General features: G+C 37.1%; 1 protein-coding gene across 1 annotated transcript in view; it reads right to left on the bottom strand.

The window, feature by feature from the left end:
- Positions 1 to 25,741, bottom strand: part of WDPCP (WD repeat containing planar cell polarity effector) — a 361,203-nt gene that overhangs the window by 157,917 nt on the left and 177,545 nt on the right. The window contains exons 10-12 of the mRNA XM_027865293.1: positions 20,400 to 21,009; positions 5,831 to 6,019; positions 1,998 to 2,121 (exon numbers count right to left, since the gene is read on the bottom strand). Of these exons, the coding sequence (XP_027721094.1) occupies positions 1,998 to 2,121; positions 5,831 to 6,019; positions 20,400 to 21,009 (923 nt within the window). The remainder of the gene's footprint in view (positions 1 to 1,997; positions 2,122 to 5,830; positions 6,020 to 20,399; positions 21,010 to 25,741) is intronic.

Here is a 25,741-nt window from a genome sequence, read left to right as displayed (position 1 = left end):
GACTTTGCCAAGAAACATGAAAAATAAAAGAGCATCTATTTCTGTGTGGAGCAGCATGGCAGGTAGGGAGAATCTGCAGGTGGTTGTCCTCATCTTCTTTCCTCTTTTACCCAATACCTTCTCCCACCAAGTCAGAGTTCTGCATAACTGAGGTTATGAATCTCAAATAGATTTCCACAACTACCTAAGTCAAAATATAAATAGAAGTCCCATATGTTATTGGCACTTTCTTACTTGCATAGACACTTGACTCATTCAATATAAAATCACTTGGAATACACCGACCTTGAGTCATTCAGAAAAAGTATTCAGCAGAAGACCACATTCTAGCAACATATGAACACTTCAGAACCTTTAAGGATACATTGTTTTTCACAGCCTTAATCACTAGTCAAAGTTAAAAACACCACATTGAAAACAAAAGCCTAATTATGGAGAATGAAAAACTACCACACAGTATTTTCCCCATATATCTTGATTCAGTGTTCCAAAGCACCTGAACAGATAATAAGTATTCATGCCAATTCAAAGTTTCTTTGCGTCCTTTTTTTTGGCAGGGAAGAGGGGAAGGAGGGGGAGATTAAAGGGTGAGTAGGTGGACAGACAGCAAAGACTGCCATTCATTCTATTCTTTACTAGGTGAAAGTTTCCAGTAATCACTTTGTATAGAGTATAAAATAAAAATTAAAACTCATATTTATACAGTGCTTTCAAGTTTACAAATCACTTTTTTCATACTGTCTTCCTGGAAGTTAGGTAGTATGAAAATATTAATATCCCCATTTTAAGGATGAGGAAACAGACTGTGTAAGGTTCAATAATTTGTCCCTGATTACTCAACTAGTAAATATCTTAAAGGAAATTTGAACCCAAGTGTTCCGACTCCATGTCCAGCATTCTATTTACCACGCTATTAGGTGACAGAATTATTTTGTATTTACTTTACTTCATGTATGTTCTTTTCCTCCAACAGAACATACATTTCTTGAAGGTAGGAACTATTTCAGTTTTTGGGTTTGCATCTTCAAGGCTTTGCACTTAGTAGGCATTTAATAAAATGCATATTCAGTTGAATGGGGATTGAGAGTCAAGAGATCCTGCTGCTATCTGCCTGAGTCACTTAATTTATCCATACCTTGGTTTGTTAACTGGTGAAATGATCACCATACCTACCACATAGATTTACTGAAAACAAATTAAACGAAAGATATGAAATTAATTTGAAAATTATTCTTAAACTATTCTTAAAGACATAATAATAATAATTATAGTATAACTGTGAAATTATCATTTGGAAATAGTTCTTTCCTTCTGGTGTATGGCATTGAAAATAATTTCATCCTATATGTGGTGATAATATCTTGACTTTTTATAGTTTTTTTTTTGTCTTTGTTACTTACATTATTTAATTCTTTGTCACAAGTCTGAATGAGGTAAAAGAATGTCTTTCTTTACCTATTTCCTTAGCATTGTAAATGAGATACACTAAAGTTACATGACATTACCTGACTAGACAACAGAAGAGCCATTCCACAGTAATAATTCTGAAAGGGAGGGAAGTAAATGATTTACATTTTAGAGGTTTCCAGTTAAAAGTATCCTGGGCTGACAGGCTACTTATTTGCATTTCTAGTATTCCTTTAAAACTCTCAAGTCTCCTTTGTGCTGGAAATACAACTAAGTTAAATTAAAAATTGACCACACATGTGATCATCCTTGTCACAAAAGAAAGGAGAAAGGGTGACATATTAAAAGGTATCAATGAGGGAAGGGCCCTCCACAATGCTCCATTATAATGCTTAAAAAGAAAACAAGAACCAATTAAGTAAACAATGATTGGGGAAGGTAGGTGCTTTTTCTTCCTAGAGTGGACTGATAAAAAGAAAAAAGAAAACAAGAGATAATGATATTAAAGAATACTTTAATTAAGACATATGATCACTGAACTATGCAATTAATTTTGAAACTAATCAAAGTGAAAACTGTCAATCGATCACCTGAGCAAGTGGTGGAAGAACCTCCTTGCATATTTGCTGATTGGGTCTCTATATTCCAATATAGTTGTATCGGAGAGGGGTCTTGTTGGAGCATAGAAGGATCCAAGGCTCGCCTCAAGCTGTGCTGTGGAGTTCAAACAGAGACAGCGCTGAGACAAGGGAAGCTGCTTCAATTACAAGCGAGCACTCATGTTTGCAGTCAGTCAGGTTTTGCCAACTTAGATGAAATATGAGCTTGTTGCAGGAAAGATGAAATTAAAATATGACAGCTGGTACAAAAACAAACCTGTGTATAAACTTTCACTTAAGGCTAAGCTGACAATGACTCTGATCAACAAAAAGCTGTCAAAAGTGAAGAAATCCATAATGAACCAACCTCTCACCGCAAATGGGTAATTAAAACAGTGACTCATCAAAGTAACACAGTTTGAACAAGTTTTTCCAGTAAAATCACCTCACAAACTTGACATTTGCGTTCTTTAACCAAAAGGAGGAAAAATTCCCTTTCCTGATAGGGGAGTGGAATTGGTACATTGTGCACTAATGCTTAAGTGAACAAATGAATACAAGTATTAGAAATAGCACCACAATTACGTGTAGGCAGAGTAGGTCAAGGCATATGGCTTGCACAATGTGATTTCAAGGGCATCAAGTCCTGCCCATACGATCTGTTGACAAAAGCCTGAAATGCAACTAGAATGTTCTATTCTTCTAGTCTATGGTTCCAGACTCTATTAAAATGTTAACATCCTTCCAGCTCATTTGTTTTGGTTGCTATCAGTCATTTATATTTTAGTGTGAATGAAGCTTCTATGAATAGATTTTAATGGGCCTCGGAGAAACTCCATTAGATTGTAAGCCGCTTGAGAGCAGGGACTGTCTTTTGCTTCTTTTTGTATGCCCAGTGCTTAGTACAGTGCCTGGCACATAGTAGATGCTTAATAAATGTTTACTGAATTGAATTGAAGTTGAAGCCAAGGTAGTGGTGGGTGGCAGGAGAGATGGACAGTGAAGAACTGGATGGCCAGTCACTATACCTCAGAGAAAGGTCAGAGTCATGATTCTTCCATGAATTAGAATGATTCGTTTTAGCATTTAATGAAAATCTAGGCACAATTATGATGTTTTTAGTTTCTCAGATCTGAATGCATTGCTATGTACTTGACCAAACTGTTGGTAAATTAAGTTTCTCATTATCTCACTTTTAGAGTGTAAGATAAGCTGAATTTGAAGGGTATTTTCTTTCAAAGCAGCAGTCAATTTAGATTAAAATGGAATATTGCAATGTTACTGCAAAAACAAGCTGGATCCTCTTTCCATTGCCTGTTTTCTTGACAGTATGTTTTGTGCATCTGAAATGTTCCAACCTACAAAGAATACAAGTAACCATCAGCACAGTTATAGATTCATTAGATAGCCCAGCTTGATACTGAAGGCAGAGAGGAAGATCTCAAAGATAACTATAACATTATTATAAATAAAAGGGCTCACTGTAGTTCCTTAATAAAAGGAAAACATTACCATGGCAAATTGGTTAGATATGGGATAAATCTTGGCTGAAAAGAATTCTGAATTTTTTAGAAATGTGTCTGTCAGATCCATGGGGGGGGGGGGAACAACATAACCACCTACTTATAATGTGCATATTGCCTATATTCCAGTTTCATGTAAGTTTTATATTTTTAAAGATATTCTTATATTGCATATTAGTAAATGCCCCTGAAATTTCCATTCAGGGGCTAATGTCATTCTTTGTTTTCCCTTCTGAAGGCTAATCCTTCCTCCTCAAACTAAGTTTGGGGCCTGGCTATGAGAGGCCCATATAACAGCAAAGGCCTTTGGGAGCTTCACCACTTAATGGTATACATCTGATCCTAGAGTGTGCCCACATGCTGATATCAGAAATATTATATTCATAACTAGTAGCAAAGTGGAAAGGAAGGAGCCCCAGGTTCAAAGCCCAGGCCTGGCACTTAATGGCTGATTCACAAATCCCTTAATCTCTCAGATCCTCAGTTTCTTTATCTATAAAATTAAGGGGTTGGACAAGAGGAACTCAAAGGTTCCTACCAGCTTTTATTAGCTGTGTGAGCTTGAGCAAGTAATTTAACCTAAGCCTCCATTTCCTCATCTCTCAAACAGGGATAACAGTCCCAATACTACCTACCTCTGAGGAAAGCTTTGTCTAACTATGTGGTACCATGTAAATGAGAACTATTATTCATTAGCTGCTAACATATTCTTTTTAAGTGGAGAGAAATATTGGAAGTAGTCCGAATTGTTTGGATCACTGCCACAGAGCAAGTTGAGCAAATGCCCATGGTGTAGACTAACCAGGGCAGTGGGTTGTTGCCACTTTCTTTTGGGTTTCTAAAACTACCACAGGTATGGCCGCCTTCACGATAGCAGGCAAATGCCCCTTTGCCCTTCAAGGTGGTCCAACCTTTCTATGAGTGGAAAATGGAACAACCCTGAGCCAGTTGTGGGAGTATCTAGAAATACTCCAAGATTATATACCAAAGGATTAAATGAGCACCTTCTGTGACATGGAGACAACTCCAGTATAATGGGAAGGGCACCAGATTTGGAGGTAGAGGACCTGGTTTCTTTACCCTAGCTATGCCACTTACAACCTGCATCACCTTGGGTAAATCACTTCCCCTCTCCTCGTCTCAAATGACGCAGATGACAACCACAAAAGCAGCCTATTTATTTTTTTAAATGCAACTGTGTATTTGATATTAGTTGAATAAATTAACAGCAAAGGAGGAGCATCAAACATGGTATGGTGAAAGCATGTTAGACCTGGGGTTAGAGAAACTGGATTAAAATCCTGGTTTTGTTGCTTACTATTTGTCTAACTTTGGGCTAGGCACTTAATAATTGCTAATAATAATAGCATTCATAGAGTATTTTTAGATTTGCAAAATGCTTTCCAAATATCTCATTTAATCCTCACAATAACCCTGGAAGGAAGATGCTATTATTATCCCAAGAGAGGAGGAAACTGAGGCAGATGGAGGTTAAGGGACTCATCCAGGGTCACACAACTAGGAAGTGACTGAGGCTAGATTTAAACTCAGGTCTTTCTGAAACCCGGTCCAGAACTCTATCATCCACTGTGCCGGTGGCTGCCCAGATCTCTGCTCTTCTCTAAAATGAAGAAATTGGATTGACTGACCTCTAAGGACTCACCTAGCTTGAAATCTGTGATTCTAGGATCATAGGATGATGGAAAGAATATTGTACCCAAAGTCAGATGAACTGGCTTTAAGACTCGTCTCTGCAGCTATGCAATGTTTAGCAAGTACCTTCACCTCAGTGAGCCTTAGAATTGCTTGCTTTACTTATTGGCTCTTGTGAGGATCAAAGAAAAAATAACTGATTAAAATTATATATATATATATATGTATATACTTACATATGCACCTATATATATTTCAGAAGAGGACACAGACAGGGCTATTATATTACAGCTGTTAAATTTAATATACACCCAAAAAACCCCACAAGTTGACAGTTTCATAAACAATGCTCTTGTTTGTTGGTGATTTTTAAAGTTCATAATAAACTAGAAGATTCAAAAAGTAAGACAAAAGAAATAGGATAGGGGCAGTTAGGTGGTGTGGTGAATAGAGCACTGGCCCTGAGCCAGGAGGACCTGAGTTCAAATCTGGCCTCAGACACATACTAGCTATGTGACCCTAGGCAAGTCACTTAACCCCAATTGCCTCCAAAAATCTAAAAAAAAACAACAAACAACAACAACAAGGAAAAAAGGATGAAAATTACTTCGTAGATGTGATGCACTAATGAATTACAGTTTAACTGACCTTCTCTCTCTGGTGTTAGCCGTTGTCTAAGAAGATGGTTTACGATAGCACTCATGCCCATGTAGCACTGGTGGCCCATAGTATTCCAGTTCATGCTGCTAAGGATGCTTATTGCTTCATGGATCTCATCATAACGAATATATTGATGGATGAGGTCTACAAGACTCAGCTGTCCTTTCATGAAGATTCCTGCAACAGAAAAATTTAAAACCAGGTGTAAGGAAAAGTAGGAAATAATGACAATCAATGCATTGTAAAAACCTGGCCAATCAGCTACTAAAAGTGTTTTACTCTACGGTCTAAGAGATAGCCTCTATTTTCCATAAAGAAAATCATTTTACTTTAGCAATTTACTAATCACTTTCATGTCTTCTAAGCTATATAATTAACCAATTAATTGCTAAAATAAAATATAATCTAACAAAATATCAGAGTATCATAGGGCAGTAATAGTGACCTCGAAGAGAGTTAATTACCTTAATTTATTGATAAGTATTCCCAATCAAAGCTTCTTTCTAATTTCATAGAGACAAAAACCTTCACAACACCTAATTATCATACTTGCTGTTCTTTTTTTAAATTAGCATTAGGGATAATATTGTTCCAAAATCGTATGAAATTTTCGGTATAATACCTATTTTGATAGACATCATGGCTATACTTTGCCATAAAAGAGTTTGGTATAAAGTACATGCTTCCGCTAATTCTTTCAAACATGTGGAAATTGACTCTAGTTCCCATGATAAAGGATGGGGAGCCATCTTAAAGAAACCAGTACAGATGCAGAGGGAATTGATAAACCAAATTAGGATCAAGAAGGAAAAGGACTGGTACTTGTATTGGATAGGAGAGTGATCATTGATGACAGAGAGGGCAGAAAAAATTCATCTTCTTTGGTTTCTGTTTCTCTGCTAAAGAGCATTATTTTGGGGCTGGAAAGAACAAAACAAAAATATCTGATAGCAACTTGAAACCTAAGATAAGTAAGGAGATAGTAAGAGAGTACCTACGATAGTGTTCAAATTAACTGGGACAAAGTAAAATAACTCAATGTATTGCCTTATACAATAAACCTTATGAATTTTTATGTCTTTAAAACCTTTTAAAACCATCATATCTCTTAGTTATAATCACTTGTTTTATACAATATAGCACCGAGTTCATAAAACCTTGACACATTTTAATTCATCACAAAACCCTATTTGTATTACATTGGATAGTAAGTATATTTTTGATAAACAGTCCTTTTTTTCCAACTCTTTTCTTGATTATAGCCCATCAGTTTTCAGTGGGGTTTTAATCAAGCCAATTCCAAGGGCAATGAAGCATGTTTATCTCCATCTTGGATAACTTTCTTAACCTTTCACGATCTGTGACATAGAGCAAGACTACGTTGCATGCAGCATTCAATCTCTATTTGGAAATTTCTATAATTCTAGGGCAATTCTATATTTTAGCATATCAATGCATTTATTAGACATCACCAATACCTCCAGGCCCACTGGAAATAAAAAACTGGCCAAACATTATTTTGGGTGAATATTTTAAAATCTAATGGAGATACTCATATATTATATGCTCTTCCGAATTTCTGACAATGATTTTGATATAACCTTAGATGAAAAAGAGTATAGTTTATTTTGTAAAAAGGATTTCACAATTTTTAGTACTATAATCTTTGTATTGTCTTGACTACAAATTGTTGTTTCTTAAAAGAAGTGGTTAGCAGTCTTTTAAGGAAAAAAAAAACTGGTCTTTTCACTGTTCTTCCAAGTTGTAAAGGAGTCAATAACAACCATACCACCTGCCTGTTCCCTCTGAAGATCTTTGCTTGTTTTGGGAAGATTAATTAGGCTGTTCTGCAATAACAGTTTGTAAGTTTTTAGTTTCATTTTAACTCTTCAATTGCACTTTCCTTTGTACTTTGATGCAACTTATTTGGTTTCAATGTGGACCCAAATAATCCTTGAAACTCTTGACTTCTACACCAACAGCCTTTGCAATATCTCTTACAGTTACTGAAGTGTACTCTTTAAAGAGTTATAAATTTTGCATACTTCCTTTGAAGTAAAATCCATTCTTAAAAACCAAAGAATTAAAAACACAACATAAGAGAGCAATTAAAAATGTAGGTATATCACAATCCCCATTACTCAACTGGCAGAGAATTAATTAAATGTGGGGGAATTAGATAAATTCAGTTTCATCTGGTGAAAGTTAGATACCCTGAGTCAGCCTAGTGTCAGCAGAGGCATATACATGACTATTCACAAAATGGAACCATGTCAAAATTATTGCTCATTCCAAGTAATTCAGACATGATGCTATCTGCTTTCTGGAGTCTTTGATGATCTCAGGACTAAGTTGTACACCAGGTTATAAGGGGAAAAAAGGGGCAATATGATTATGAAGGTGCTGCCAATGTTATGCAAAAGACCATGAAGAATGAGAGAAATGCCACAGGTGGGTTTTTTAAATGTTAAAATTATTTGATGTTCAGTCATTTCAGTTGTGTCTGACTTTGTGCCCCCACTTGGAGTTTTCTTGGCAAGGATACTGGAGTGGTTTGCCATTTCATTCTCCAGCTCAATTTACAGATGAGGAAACTGAGGCAAACAAGGTTAAGTGACTTGCCCAGGGTCATACAACTAGTAAATGTCTGAGGCCAGCTTTGGACTCAGGAGAAGTAGTCTTTTGGTACTCTATCCACTGTGCCACTCAACTGCCCCTACTTTTAGTAGTAGGGACTGTTTTTGTTTTTGTCTTTGTATTCTTAGCAACTAGCATAATTTTCTTCACATTGCACATACTTAATAAATATTTCTTGAACTGAACTGAACTAATGGGGTTCAAATAAAAGAGGTTTCTTACATTTAGTTTGGATCTTGCATTTTCTACTACAGTAGTCCTTCAGTGGCTTTTCCCACAAGGCCTATTTTTTTTCAAATTTCACAAGGCATTTTGCTTACATATCACTTTTTCCATTCAACTGAGATATATTTTATAACATTTGCAAAACATGTCACCAATAAATAACACATCAAACAGCAATGATGCCAACAAGGAAGAAAAAAGAGATCGGCTGAAAAAGGCTAATATAGATGCACAGGAAACTCATTAGCAAACACAGTTTTTTTTTTTAAAGACATGGAAAGTGCTCAAAAGAAGAACTACAAACTCTTAACTAAATGAAAGACAGCTCCACTTGAGTAATAATTAATAAAATAAATAAGCATTAAAACACATTAACACTGAGCTTCCACCTCACACCTATCAAAATGACAAAGATGAACTTTAAAAGTCTGACATTGTGGACAAATTAGAGAAGCGAGGAAGAAATCACTTGTTAGATTAATGGATGGGGAAAAAGTTCATGACCAAACAAGGGATAGAGAAGATCATGGGAGGTAAAACAGACACTTTTGATTACATAAAATTAGACAGTTTTTTGCATAAACAAAACCAATGAAGCTAAATTTAGAAGAGAAGAAAGTAAATGGGGAAAAAAATCTTTGTTATTCTGCTCTCCTTCCCAAATCTTGGAGGCAATACAGCCACTGTTGTTTTCTGACTAGAGAGGATGACATGGTCAGACTTGTGGTTTAGAATACCACTTTGACATCTAAATGTAAGATAAACAGGAATAAAGAGAGACTTGTGGCAGAAAGGTTAACTCATAGCCTACTGTAATAGTTCAAGTGTGAGATGATGAGAAATTACCTATATCAGGGTAGTGTCTACGTAAGAGGAGAGAAGGGGGCAAATGCAAGAGATCTTATGAAAGTAAAATTGACAGGTCTTGGCAACAGATTGGATATGGGGACTGAGATAACAAGGATAACACCTCGGTTGCAAATGTAGATGACAGGAAAAGTAGTGGTACCCTCAATGGTGATAGGAAAGTTAGGAAGAAGGGACGGTTCGAGGGAAAAAACAATGAGTTCAGTTTTTGATATGCTGAGTTTAAGATGTCTACAGGACATCCAGTTAGAGATTCCCAGTAGGCATTTGGAGACGTGAGAATGGAGGTCAGCAGAGAGGTTAAGAGTAGATAAGTAGATCTGAGAATCATCAGCTGAAAGATGATAACTGAATCTATAGGAATTGATGAGATCACCAAGTGAAACAATGTAGGGAGTGAGGAGAAGAGATCCAGGACACAGCTTCATGAGACACTCACAGTGAATATACCCTGGATGAATTATACAGCAAGGAGACTAAGAAGTAAAAGTCAAATAGGTAGGAGGAAAACAAGAAGAAAGTATTTCATGAAAACCTAAAGAGAAGAGATTATCAAGGAGAAGGAGGTGATTAACAGTATAAAGGTGGCGTAGAGGCCAAGAAGGATGAAAACTGAGAAAAGTCCATTAGATTTGGCAATTAAGAGATAATTGGTAACTACGGAGAAAACAGTAACAGTTGAATGATGAGGTGGAAAGCCAGATTGTAGAGAGTTAAGAAGAGAGTGAAAGGAAAGGAAGCAGAGGCACCTATTGTAGACAGCCTTTTCAAGGAGTTTGACCATAAAAGGGAGGAGAGATATGGGTTGATAGCTGGTAGGGATGTATGGATCAAGTGGGGGCTTTTCGATGACAGAGGAGACATGGGCATGTTTGTAGGCTGTAAGGAAGCCGCCAGAGATTGAAGATAAGTAACAGAGTAGGGGTGATAGGGCAATCTACTGGAGAAGATGGGATGGAATGGGATAACTTGTGCATGTAGAGGAGTTTATCCCAGGCAAGGAGAAGGGCCTCCCATCATGTGAGATATGGGGAACGGAGCAGTTAGTGGCAAAAGGCATGTGAGTGAAGTGAGATGAGTGGGTAAAGAGGGAGCTCTCAGCAAATAGCCTGAATTTTTTCAGTAAAATGTGTCTCGGTTAAGAAGGTGCTGAGAGGGGGAGCCATGGGAGGTTGGGGGAGAGATGAAAATGTTTGGAAGAGCCATTGTGTTGAGTGGGATAGTGAATAAATATAGTTGTTATTTGGTTGTTCAGTCATGTCTCACTCTTTGTGACCCCATGAATCATAGTACGCCACAAACTTCTGTTCTCTGCGATGTCCTGAAGTCTGTTCAAGATCATGTTCATTGCTTCCATGACATCATCTATTCATTTCATCCTTTTCTATCACTTTCTCCTTTTGCCTTCAATCTTTCCCTGCATTAGAGTCTTTTCCAGTGAATCCTGTCTTCTCGTGTGGCCAAAGTATTTAAGCTTCGGCTTTAGTATTTGTCCTTCCAATGAATAGTCAGTAATTTCTTTAAATATTGATTGATTTGATCTCCCAGCTGTTCAAGGAACTCTCAAAAATCTCCAGCACCACAATTTGAAAGTGTCAATTCTGTGGTACTCAATTTCTCATATACTACAGGGATGAGGAACCTGCGGTCTCAAGGCCACATGTGGCCCTCTAGGTCCTCAAGTGTGGCCCTTTGACTGAATCCAAACTTCACAGAATAAATCCCCTTGATAAAGGGGATTCTGTAAAACTTGGATTCCGTCAAAAGGCTGCACCCAAGGACCTAAAAGGCCACATGTGGCCTCGAGGTCGCAGGTGCCCTACCCCTATTATAGTGCAACTCTCACAGCCATACATTACTACTGTAATAACCATAGCTTTGACTACATGGACCTTTGTCAGCAAGGTGATGTCTCTGCTTTTTAGTATGCTATCCAGATTTGCCATAGTTTTCCTTCCAAGGAGCAAGTGTTTTTTTAATTTTATGGCTGCAGTCACCATCTGCAATGATCTTTGAGCCCAAGAATATAAAATCTGACACTGCTCCCATTTCTTCTCCCTCTATTTGCCAGGAAGTAATAGGAACAGATGCCATGATCTTCTTTTTGTTAATATTAAGCTTCAAGCCAGCTTTTACACTCTCCTTTTTCACCCTCATCAAGAGGCTTCTTAATTCTTCTTCACCTTCTGCCATCAGAGTGGTATCATCTGCATATCTGAGATTGTTGATATTTCTCCTGGCACCCTTCATTCTGGCTTTGATTCATCCAGCCTGGCATTTCATATGAATAAATTATTGTTGTTGTTGAGTTCTTTCAGTCATGTCCGACTCTTTGTGACCCCATTTGGGGTTTTCTTTGCAAGGATACTGGGGTAGTTCGTCATCTCCTTCTCCAGCTCGTTTTACAGATGAGGAAACTGAGGCAACCAGAGTTAAGTGACTTGACCAGAGTTATACATCTAGTAAGTGTCAGAGGCTGGATTTGAACTCAGGAAGTGAATAAAGTAGGGAGATGTAAAAGGATTGACTTGTAGTACTGAGGGCCCAGTGGAAGATATGTAACATAATTTTGCAGTATATTTAGTCCATTTGGTTTTGCTATTTTCTCCAGCTTCATTCAGCAACACATTGTAGGAGAAAAGGCAGAATATGGTGGAAGTGATCAAAGGCTGAAGCTTGGTATGGCAAGATTGGCTATATAATAAGTGTAAGAGGCTCAAGGAGAAAGGGGAAAGGAATAAGCTTTTACAAAGGCCTACTATGTGCCAGGCACTGTGCTACATCTTTTTGCAAATATTATCTCATTTGCTCCTCACAATTATTATCCCCATTTTACAGTAGAGGAAACTGAGGCAATCAGAGGTTAAGTGACTTGCTCAGGATCACACAGTTAGTGCTTGAGGCCAGATTTGTACTCAGGTCTTCCTGATTCCAGGCCCAGTATTCTAACTACTGCACCACCCAAGACAGCAAAGTATAGAGTTAATCTTGGATAAAGATTGAGAAAGGAGAAGAATATAGCTAGTGTTGGGGTGATAGCCTAAGAAAGAATTGCGGTATCAAGGGACTGAAGGTCACAGCATGTATGAAGAACAAGGTTTGATTTAGAGAGGCAGAGATAGATTGACAACAGATTGTGATGAGATTAGGGAATTTCAGGGATCACGAACGTGGAAATGGTGCATTTGTGAGTGATGGCAAGATCAAGGGCGTGATCATATTTGTGTGGGGCTAAGGTGGGATGGAGGTGGAGGTCATGAGGAATGAATAAGTCGAGGAACTGTGAGGTCAGTATCTTTGAAGGAATATCAATATGTATGTTAGGAGTTGAGTAGGAGAGAAAGATTGAAACTAATTGAAAAAAAGAAGTGTTGTGTTTAGAGGATGGTAGACAATAGCTACCAAATTTCGATATGGTGGCAGATATGGATGAAATGAACTCCAAAGATGGAGAGGTTACTGAGTTATGATGGTGGAGAGAGAACTTACAAGTGGCAATGGGGACTAAGAAGTATTCCAACTCCCCTCTCCTGACCACTGAGTCAGAGGGAATGAGTGAAAGTACAGCCAGTGCTAGAAAGGGAGGCCAGGGAGCCTCTGTCACCAGGGGCGAGCCAAGTCTCTGTGAGAGTCAGAAGATGGAAGAAGTAGGAGAGGGAAAGATTTAAGATAAAAGCAGATTTGTTGCCCTTGGAGCAGGTATTCCTGAGAGCACAGTGGAAGGCAGGTAGAGGGCATAGCTTTAGCATGAGATATTGTGGTAGGGGGTTGAAAGGGATAGAAATAAGGAATCAGGCACTGGTATACAGGGAACAGAGCTAGAATGATGGCCACCAGGGGTTTAGAATCATGGGAGTAAGGATTGTGGGCAGTTTGTTAATCATTAAGGAATGAGTTTAGGTAGATTGTCCATAGGGGTTGACCTCCTGGTGGAATCTCATACTCTTATAGGATGGATGCTTATATTCTGTGTTTGTCTCATATGCCTATGATTTAGCAGAAATATAAATCTTGTCAGTATCTCTCCTTAATAATTGCAAACTTATTGGAACCCATGCAACTCAGGATGACCCTGATTTTGTTAAAACATCTTATATATCCTTTCCAGTAATGATAGCATCAATTAACACTTTGGTAGAGAAAAAATCAATGAATTAACTGTTCCCTGATCTTGTCTTGTACTCTCCCTCTTCCAGGCATTTACAAAGATCTCCAATGCCTGGAATGTCCTTCCCTTGCAATCTGTCTCTGCAGCTATTAGGTTCTTCAAGGTCCAGGTTATGTACTACCTTCTTCATGAACTTTCTCCCTGCCCCCAGTGAGAGAGTCTGTCCTCAAACTTTCCTCAAATCCAGAGCATTTTGTCTAAATCATTCATTCTGTCCTGGTCACATTTTCTCTTATGTTATATTTATTTGTGTACAGCTCCTTTCTCTCCAGTTGATTCTAAACTTGAAAGGAGGAATACACTATATTTCATCTTTGAACTACTAGAACCTAACACAGTGTCTTTATAAGGATTGGAATTTGAGAGTACTTTGAAGGACCTACTGTTTTTATTCATAATGCAAAATTTTAATAAAGAACAATAATAATAAAATAATAATTCAAAGTAAATAAATAATAAATATTATAATAATGAAATAATAATTGTTATTCATAATGCAAATAAAATAGAGTTAGAAGGATGGAAATGTTTTATTTCAAAGTAAAACTATAATATTTGCTTGTATTTATTTGTATTTAAATTATATTGGCACAGATAGAAATTATAGTAAAATTATTGTAAAAAATTGTATCAATTCATGTGCCTAGCTGTTCCAATGTCAACAAATATTTACCAAATATGTTGTCCAACCAAACTGGACCATTTGCTAGTCTTTGTACATGATATCCCATCATTGCCTTTCTTAACTGTGGACAAGCTTTCCACCATTTGAGGAATGCTCTCTCTTCTCACCTCTCTGTCATGTAATTCCTAGCTCCCTTCAAGGGTCACCTCACCTTTTAGCAGATGACTCTTCTAAGTTCCCCAGGTCTGTAGTTTAATTTGATCACTTGGACCTGTAGCCCTTTTCTAACCCAGCTACTCTTAACGAGAATACAATTCACATAACTGGGCTGCTATTTTTATTACATCACCTTTTGCAAATGATGTACTATACTTGGGTAGCTCTCTTCAATAGAGGTGTTCCTTCCAACAGGGCACAATATGGCCCATTCATGCTTATCCTGTGTAATTCTTCTCTAATTCCTCTTACAAATTCTTCATAGATGTTTATTCAAGATTCTGGGGTCTTCTAGGGAAGTTAACCATATGTAGGTACCAATGCCATATTCCCTTCAAGCTTTTTTTTTTTGCTCTAAGATAAATCATCATCATAACCAATGGACACATTAAAAGCAAACAAACCTCAAAGGAAATTGTTACAGAATAATAGATAAAAGAAAATAAAATATTAAGTACCAGTCTGAATTTTTATGTGTTCCCACTTACAAATAAGCTATGCTAATATAGAAAGCTAATAAAATGTCATATTTATAGATAACTTAAAACTTTACAAAGCTCATTTCAGTCTTTTCATTATAGCTATTATTGTTTCTTTTTTGGGCATTCAGGGTTAATTGATTTGCCCAGGGTCACACTCTAGTAAGTGTCTGATGCCAGATTTGAACTCAGGTCCTCTTGATTCCAGGGCCTGTGCTCTATCCAGTGTACCACCTAGCTGCCCTCTACTACTGTTTCTTAATCTCTCCCTCCTCTGTGTACTTGCAGATAACTCAAAACTGGGAAGGACAGTTTATATATTGAATGAAAAAACTGAGATTCAAAAAGATTTTGGCGGACTGAAACTAGAGGTCTCATCTAATGAGATGAAATTTAGGTCAGGAGAACTTCTGGAGAATGGGCCCATAATTTCATTAGTGCAGGGAGCTCCTGGTGAGGAAACTTTCTGTACTAATTCAGCTAAGGACCTTCTCTGTCCCTTCTGGTCTTAAAGAACTGCCTTGCAGACTGAGAGGTATAGCCCAGGTCCATACAGTTGGTATGTGTCAGAGAGGGGGCTTGAACCCAGGTTTTCCTGGCTTTAAAACAAGCTCTCTATTTACTCTGTCAAGTTATCTTTCAATAGGATATTTGAAAGGGATAAATGAGAAGTCTTACATTTGGGTTGGGGAGAGAGGAAAGGGAATGAGCATTTATACAGTGCCTACTACATGGCAGGTACTGTACCAAGAGCTTTGCAAATATTACCTATTTTGGTCCTTACAACAAGCCTAGGAGGTGGGTGGTATTAATATTGCCATTTTACAGTTGAGAAAATAGAGACCAAAAGAGGCTACGTGAGTGGCCTGGGGTTACACAGCTAACAAATGTCTGAGAATAGATTTGAACTCTGGTCTTTCTGACTCTAGGCCTATCACTCTATCCTCTGTGACACACAGCTGCCTCTAATTGTGTGTTTAAAAACTCAATTATACAGGTGCAGGATGAGAGGGACATGATTAGATGATAGAGCATGTGGAAAGGAATTGTAGGTTCTAGTGGACTCTATCGATGAGCTAAGTTATGACAAAGCCACAAGAACACCTAATGAGAGCTCACACTGAATCACTGACATACAGTGTGAGGGATGTGACAGTCCTCTTATATACTATATATTGATCAGACCTTATATTCCCAGCCAAATGCCACATTTTTAAAAGTGCATTGATACTGCAGGGACAAAAGGGGAAGGAGTTGATCCCAAAGAGCAACACTGCCACCCATGGGTAGCATTCATAGGAAAGGAACTGACATCAACTGGGAATGGATATAGGTGTGGGAACCCCATTGTCCCTACTTCCCCAGATAGCATGTGGTGGGCGGACTGGATGCAGAGTGGGATGTACATGATTCCAGTTCAGGTCATGGGCCCTGAGACACTCAGTGACTCACTTATATAGAGTTTTTAGACCAAAAACTGACATAGTGCTAATTTAGGACACCTCAATCACCAGTGAGCGAAGGCAGTGGGATACCATAGTTTAGATCATTGAAATGAAGGTTTTCTCTGAACTGCCTTAAAAAAAAGGAATGAGGAGTGCTGCACTTAGCACAGTGGCTTACACATAATAGGTGCTTAATAAATGTTTAATGAATGATTGATTGAATGAGGAGCAGGGAGCCAAGAAACAACACTAACTGTGCCAAAATGTAATGGCAGCTGGGAAGGCGGAGCTACCAGGCCTTCAGGTCAGTTACGACCAAGCTTACATACATTCTGGGGACTTGGGCTGAACCAGTGAAACCAAGTTTCACCAGGTCACGGGCACTCTAGACCACATAAAGAGGAGGCTGATCAGAGGGTGAGGGAATTCAAATCCAAGCCATATGAGGATCTATTAAAGGAATGTGGAATGTTTAATGTGAAGGTTAAGAGGGGATAGTATAGCTATCTCCAAATGTGTGACAGGTTGTTACGTGGAAGAGAAATCATGCTTGCTTGGCCTCAAAAGATAAGACAAGGAGAAATAGACACTGGTAAAAGTTCCTAACAATTAGTGCTGTACAAAGTAGGATGGGTCAAAACCCTTGGGGCTGATGAGTTACCCATCTCTGGAAGTCCTCAAGTAAGGGATGAATGTGGCCAAAGGTTTGCTAGGAAGTAGTCTCCTAATTCAGCCTTGTGTTGGACAAGATGACCCCTGAAGGTCCTTCTGATTTTGAGATACTATGATTCAAAGATGAAGATAGTTATAATTGTTAGGTGAAGAGATTCTGAAGGCTTAATGATATTAAACATCAAAACAATATGCTGCCCTTCATGCATGAAGACTTTGCTGCTGACTCTTTCTGAATAATACATACTCTTTGGTTACTTTTTTTTAATAGCAATGATAGATTTTTACTGAGTGTGTCATCCACACTTGTGCCTCGGCAAATGTGAGATGTCTGTTCAGCCTTAAGGTGGGGTGGTCTGTAGCAATGAACCTGAATTTTCCTCTGTGGCGAAATCAACTGACCTATGGAATTCAAAATCAAAATCTTGGTTTAACTAGAATCTGGATCTACTATATTAATAACTAAAAAAATTTCCTTTTTAAATTCTGGTCAATCACAGTGAAATTATAGGCCACACCTTTAATGTCAAATTTTCCAAAGGTTTGCACAATGAACACATGAAAAAAGAAAAAACCCAACCTCATAAATATGCCCTGAGTAAAGTGTACATGCAACTACCTGTTTATGTTTGCAATGACTTAATTTATACGTGAAAAATTCATATGAATGCCCAGATTTAGAAATAGGTTAGCACAAGAAAAGCACGCATGTTTTTAGCTGCCACTAGAGCAGATGCTAATAAATATTAGGTCTTAAGTTTTATTTCAGTGTAACTTTTTTTGTGGAGAAAAGAAAGATGTTAGGTGTTAGATCTGATGCATTCACTATTTCAAGAAAGCAAAAAAATGACTAATCACAGCATAGTAGTTATTAACCTTATTAATGCATGAAAACTGGCAAAAGAGAATGATAACTATCAATGCAGAACTGCATAATTTGACCTTTAAAAGATGCTGCAAGATAGGAACATTTCCCTAGCCTACAAAATTTATAATGATAGAAAAACAAATTTAAAATGATATATTTCAATTGGAGAGGTCACCATCTTCCCATCTGGGAGGCCTGGTTTTTCTTGGATGTTAGGCATTCAAGAGACCTTCTTGGGAAAAAGAGGTGACAGCCAACTCATTGCCTAATTGATTTAGGAATAGTGCCCAGGGAGATAGTCCAATTAAGTCTACAAGCCGGCAATTAGCAAGAAGGCCTCTAAATCCCTGCACTGAGAGCTTGTTTGCTTTAGTAAGAACATAAATGTGCTAGAGATAGGCAGGGAGAGCTGGGCTTTCTGGAAAGCTGCTGTGAGTAGTCCCACAAGGGAGGACTGAAGAAAAGCTAGGTATACTGGGCAGGGAGCCTTCTGCTTAATAGTTAACTGGGTCATTTAGATGATGTATTTTTTTATAATAGACAACATGTAAAACAGCAAACATCGACTTTGGTGTTGAATGTGGAGACATACAACTGTAAAACCTGTTGTTGGGCAAAGTGGGGCAGGATTATTTATCTTATGATAAGTGACAGTCTACACATTTTTTTTAACCTTTCAACATTCTTCTTGGACAATAATGATATTTTGGGTATATTCAGGTATATTTCTATTACTGGGAAAGACAGTACTCCAACTACAATACAATAGATCTGTTGACCAATAGATAATTGTTTTTCAGTTCAAATGAGATGCTATAGGTAAATGCCTAGAAAATTTTAAAAGTGCTATGTAAATGTTAGCTATTATTATTATTTTAGGTTAATAAAGTCAGATGAATTAATTTAATTTCAGGAGCTAAAAATAATTGTCATTTTGCCTAAGTCACTATCTATTTTTGTGTGAACTGGCAATGATTTAATCAATGAGATAGATTCATCAAACTATTTGTAAGAAGAGGAGCTAAGTTTTCCAGAATTTAAAAATATGCTTCCTTTCTATTTGCAACTGACCATAACATGTACAATCATCATGCCATTTGTGCATTTAAAAGAGAAGTTAGGAAAGATTTTTCTCAATAGTGGAGGTAAGTGGTAGAGTGGATAGAATGCTGGGCCTTGGATCAAAAGACCTGAGTTCAAACCTAGCCTCAGACACTTACTAGCCATGTGAACCCGGGCAAGTCACTCCACCTTTGTTTGCCTCAGTTTCCTCTACTGTAAAATGGAAATAATAATTATAGCACAAATGAGATAATATTTGTAAAAGTGCTTTGCACAGTGCTGGCCCCACGGTAGGTGCTATATAATTATCCCATTTTCTTATGCTTATCTATGTCTCTCACTTTGGGTTTTACCATATATTCTTCAGCACTGATACCTGACAGAACCATAGTACTGAATTGGAAGTCAAAAGTTTTGGCTCTAAACATTGACTATTGATAAACTGTCTTAGGTAAATCATCTAATCTTTCTGAGCCTATGTCTTCATTTATTTAATGAAAAAGGACTAGAAGCTCTCTAAGGTCCCTTCAAGGTCTATGGAAAAGAGTCCTGACTTAGAGTCAGAAGAGACCTAAATTCAAATCCTTACTAGAACACTAGCAGTCTGATATAAGCAAGTTACTTTTCTCTGAACCTCAATTTTCTTATCTGCAAAATGGGGATAATTTTCTATTCTACTTCATGGAGTTTTCATGAGGATCAAATGAGCTATTGTATGGAAAAAGCTCTGTAGGCTTTAAATCACTACATAAATATCAGTCATTGTTCTTGCTGTTGTTTAAATCTTAAATGATCTAGCAGAGGTTTCTAGTATACTGAGCATTTCTGAGAGGATATGAGAAGAATTACACAGGATGAGAAAATATGTATGATTTACAATTTGTATAAATGGGTGGAAAACTCATATTTATCAGGTCACAGATCCATCAAAATATCAAAGTATTCTCAGTAAGGATTTTTTTTGAAATTAATACATTTCATAATTATTTTAAAAATTCAAGGCATTTTTGGTTAGGATGCTTTGTTGAGAACTGTATTCATTTCATTTTTGAACATTCAGGAATTATGATTATGGCAAAACACAAATCAATGTAATTTTTGTGATAAATGTCTGAAGTTCCTGTCGGGATATTAATGAAATAATCTTGGTAATGAAACCACATGTAGAAAGGATAAAGCCTAGACTGATTTGATCAAAATGTGAATGTGTTATGGGAATGGTTTTATGCCCTTAATTCTAACATCAGTAATAGAAAAACTTTAATTCATAACTTACTCTTTTCTTTTACTCACCTAGTTTAAACAAAAGTACACCTAGTGGCCCTCTGTCAAACCTAAGGAACAGGAGATCATGAATGTCAATACCGTGGGGAGTCTGAGGAACAACCTGAGTAACTGTCCACTGCATTTGAATTAGGTTACTGGAGACATCAAAATGTTTATTAAGTTGCAGGGTCTTCCTCGGTGAGCAGTCTTCTGCCAAAAGCTGTACTTTAACAGGCGATAGTGCTATGTCAAAAATCTGCAAATCCCCTTGGGAACTTCCAACCAGCAGGATGGCCCCACCTGGGTGGCAACTGATGAATGTAGGCAAAATTTCAGACTGAGCCAACAGAGTCACTCTTCGGTGGGCTTCATAGAGAATGACTGAAGAATCTTCACAGCCTAGAATTAGTTTGTCTTCAGCGACATTCCTGCAGCAGCTGATGGCCTTCGATCGCAGTGGTATTCTGGTGACTGTTACACAGTGGATTTTGTTCCGAACACACTCATAAATGCAGCTGTCAGCCATGGGCTCTTTGTCTATACTGATGGAGTGCTCTACTGTGTGCACCTGATAAGGCTGATTAGTGCTAAAGCTAGCATCAAGTGGATTCCATTCTGTACGGATGAAACTCAGAACCTGTATGAAAAAAAATATATATTCAGATAAACATTTATTTTCTTCTTTCATTGCATAATGTGCTGTATATTAACTAGTGTGCTAGCATCTATTTAGAAACCATTAACTTCCCAATTTGAACTCAGCAATGTAAAATTTAAACATAAAAATAAAAGAGCAGCAGGAAGAGAATTTATCTTTAAAAATATTGGTTTAAACTTTTTTGGAGGGTTTATGAAAAACATAAAACAAAAAGACCTCAACAAATACCTATGTACTACATGAATGACATAACTAAATAGTCTAAATATGACTTAATTATTTTAGGCAAAAGAAATAGAAAGGGTACCAAAACTTCCAATGATATTTGTTTGGAGGAAAAAGATAGAACCAGAGAGGTTAAATAATTTGCCTGAAGACAAATAGGCAGTAAGCTTCAGAGGTGGGATTTGAACCCATGCCCTCTGAGTCAAGTGCTAGTGTTCTTTCCACTGTACCACACTGCCTCCCATTATCACACTTAATATCAAATAAGTGAATATATACTAATGATTATTTGGGATAAGTAGGGAAGAGACCATTTGTTTAGATTAGACCATCATTCTCAGGCACTGTAAATATGAAGCTATAAAGCTTCAGTGGAATTTTTTTCTTCTGGGGGCTGGTGACGATGGTAGTGGTGGCAGTAGTACAGTGAAGAGTTCAAGAAAAGAGAGCATGGAGGATGCTAGAAGATGGGTGGCCCATCAATCAACCAATTAATCAATCATTAATCAATCAACAAAGTTATTAGGTATCTACTAGGTAGGAACTAGGGATACAAAGTCCAAAAAATATAGTCCCCGTTTTCAAGAGGTTTACATTTTGTTGCCTTTCTCCCTCTTCCCCCTCCCCAGGCCAGACCTAGACTCATCCGTTTGGGGTTTGGAGAGGGAAGGTGTTTCCCTCAGAAAAGAGTTCCATGGTGATATGACCCTAGAGAAGACTCATAAGAGAACTGGGTAAAGTCACATAACACAGGTAGGTGGAGGACCACAAAGCATGAGGCTCTCAGGAAGATGATCTGCCTTCACTCCCCACACTCCCTATTGCTCAGGAAGGAAGCTTGCCACCCTGAATGTCAGTGCCCTGGGGCAAAGACTCTACCCTATTAGTCATCAATGATAATCATTCATTTTTAAAATAAGAAAAAAAATTATAGGCCAAGACCTACTGACTATTGTACACTGATGATATTGGTGACACAGGAAATTTTTTAAAAATTTCTTTAGTAACAAAAGGAAGAAACTAGTTAGACAGCATGATGGAGGGAAAAAAGCACTGGACTCAAAGTTACATGACCCAGGTTGTAGGCTTAGAGTGAATCAGCCATGTAACTCAGGAAATTATTTAATTCCTTTTAGTGTCTGTTTCCTTGTCTGGGGGGAAAAACCTTTCTCTGCTTATTTCATAGTTTGGTGTGGATCAAAGAAAATGATGTAAAAGCACTCTGTAAATAACATTAATTTAATGTATTAGTATCATCAATACTAATCATCCTCAAAACAAGAAAGAACAAAAATATAATAAAGGAAGAATGTGATGGTAACCCACATTTATATAGCACTTTGAGATTGATGAAGAGCTTTTCCTACAATAACCATGTCAGGTGGGTAATAAATAATAATTCGTATATGCCCAGCGCTTAAGGTTTGTAACATACCTTCCTCCCAATAACCCTATGAAGCAGACAATGCAAATATTATTATTCCAACTTTTCAGAGGAGGAAGCTGAGGCACAGGGAACTAGTGAAGTCACACGGCTAGCTAAATTTGGGGTAGATTTGAACTAGGGTTTCCTAAAATGAGGTCCAATGCTCTCTCCTCTATACCATGCTGCCTCTCAGTAAGAAAAATTCTAAGAATACGGATATTCATTTTAATCACATATATACAAACATGTAAGTACATACATATATATTATATATATACATGTGTATTTTTATACACACATATATAATATATACATATATATAAAACATCATTGAATAAAACTCAAAACTAAAAAGTAAAGGTAGGAACAAAAGTAACTCTATTCTTGAAATGGATATGTCCCAATGACAGACATCTTGGTCAGAAACTTCCTAATCAGAGGCCAAAATAATATGAAAGGTATGCAGTCATGTGGGAAGATGAATTAGACTTGTTCTGCACAGCCTAGGACAAATGGGTATAGGAAAACCATCCTAATAATAAGCATTATTTAAAAGTGGAATGGCTGTATCAAGTTCCTTGTCATTGGAGGTTTTCTTTCATATTTTTAAAATGGTGTTGCTTTTCTAAGCTGTAGTACATGACTGTGATGGAATATCATTGTGCTATAAGTAATGACAAGCAGAATTGTTTCAGAAAAATCTAGACTTCCATGAATTGATACAAAGCGAAGTGAACAGAACCATGAGAACATTGTACACAGTAATAGCAATATTGTACAGTGAAGAACTGTGAATGATTTAGCAATTCTCAGCAATACAATGATCCAAGACAGTCCCAAAGGACTCACAATGAAACATGTTATTTGCCTCCAGAGAAAGAATCGATACTGTCTGAATACAGACTGAAGCATACTGCTTCTCTCTCTCTCTCTCTCTGTCTGTGCCTGTCTCTGTCTCTGTCTCTCTCTCATCTTCTTGTACAAAATGCTTAATATGGAAATATTTTACATGATTGCACATGTATAATCTATATTAGATTGTTTACTGTCTTGGGGGGAATGTGAGGGAGGAAGGGAAGGAACTTGGAACTCAAAACTTTAAAAAAATGTAAAAAAAAGTTTTAATATGTAATTGGGAAAAAATAAAATATTCAAAAAAAATTTTGAACTTAAAACCAAATAAGGTGAGCATTTCCATACACAAAGAAGAGAAAAAGACTATATATGAAACCATGAATATTTTATGAACAATGAGCTTTTCTAATACATTCAACATGTTATCCCCAAAGCTGTCTTACTTGACTGTATTTTCTATTGACTTTTGTTCTATTTCTTCTACACATTTTTATTTTCATTTTTGGAGTCCCATCACCCGTTTCTCCACAAATTGAAAAAAAAATAAAATTCTTGGATCTGATCTGCAGAGTTAAACAAAACAAATTCCCACACTGGACGTATATTCTTAAATATACATTCTAGAAACGTATATATTGTTCTGCACCTGGAGTTCATCACCTCTCTGTCAGGAGGTGGGTAACATGTTTTATCTAGTCTTTTGAAATCACAGTTGGTCATTATATCGATCAGAGTTCTTAGGTCTCTCAAAGTTGCTTTCCTTTAAAAAAAAAAGTCATTGTTACTAAATAAATTGTTCTTCTGTTCACTTCATTTTGTATCAGTTCATATAAATCTACCCAGGTTTCTCTGAAACTATCCCTTTTATCATTTTTATGATACAATAAAATTCCATTACATTTATGCACCACAATTTGTTCCACCATTTCCCAAATTAGTTCCCCAATCTTTGCCACCACAGAAAGAGGTCCTATAAATATTTTTGTACATGTGGGTCATTTTCCTTTTTTTAAAAAAATCTCTTTGGGGGTAAAGGCCTAGTACTAGTATCATCGAGTCAATAAGTATGCAATAACTTGGTGATCACTTTGGTTATAGTTCCAAATGACTTTCTACAAATGCAATGTTCCACCAACATTGTATTAATTTGTCTACTTTTCCTTAGATGTATAATTGCTATTTTCTTTTCGTCATTTTTGCCCAGGTTATAGGTATGAGGTAGAATATGATTGTTGTTTTAATTTGCATTTATCTTGCCATTAGTGATTTGGATCATTTTTTCATGATTATTGATTGCTTCATTGAATACTTGCTCATTCATCTCCTTTGTCCATCTCAACACAGACTTTTAAGAGACGGTTGGATGACTACTTTTGGGGAACTCTATAGAGGGAATTCTTCTTTCAAGGCTGAGTTAGAGTAGATGACCTCTGAGGTCTCTTCTAACTCTAAGATCTAAGACTTTGATTCAAAAATAAATTTTCATATCTGATATATAGAAGATGAATTATAGGGCATCTTACACACACTTTCTCTCTACACATTAGTGCCTAATAAATCTACCATCACATGTTCCTGCTCAAAAGTCTTCAATGACTCCCCACTGCCTACTAAATAAAATCTAAACTCTTGGGCCTTCCATTCAAGGACTTTCATGACTTGACCAGCCTATCTTTCTAATCTCATCTCTGACTTCCTGAAACATACATTATACTCCAGCCAAATGAGATCACTTGTTGCCCAAACACACTGCTGATTTCCCACCTCCATATATTTGTTCATATTGTTGCCTCTGACTAGAATGCCCTTTCTGTCCCTCCTTTGTGAAATCGCATGGATCCATCAAAAGAAAGTACAAATACCACTTCTTCTCTGAAGCCTTACTTGATCCTTAAGTCAAAAGTGATCTCTCTGTTTTCTGAATTTCTATAATGCTTTCCTCCTTTCTTATGAAATTTAGACCCTTGTTGCAGAATAACTATTTGTGTTCTACTCTTATCATCCTTAATAGACTACAAATGCCTTCAAGGTACAATCTTGGTTAACCTCACAGGAACTAGCATACTGCCTTTGATGTAATAGGCATTCAGTAAATATGTGTTGAATGAAAAAAACAATTAAATGCTAATGAAAATAATATCTGACTTCCTAAAAAGGTGTTCTATTTCTAGGATATCAATCAATCAACAAGTACTTATTAAGTGC

Source organism: Vombatus ursinus, unplaced genomic scaffold, assembly GCF_900497805.2.
Source record: "Vombatus ursinus unplaced genomic scaffold, bare-nosed wombat genome assembly UNPS02014778.1, whole genome shotgun sequence".
In the NCBI taxonomy this organism is placed as follows: Eukaryota; Metazoa; Chordata; class Mammalia; order Diprotodontia; family Vombatidae; genus Vombatus; species Vombatus ursinus.
Note: the sequence above shows the minus strand (reverse complement) of the source record. Positions and strands in the feature narration are given on the sequence as shown.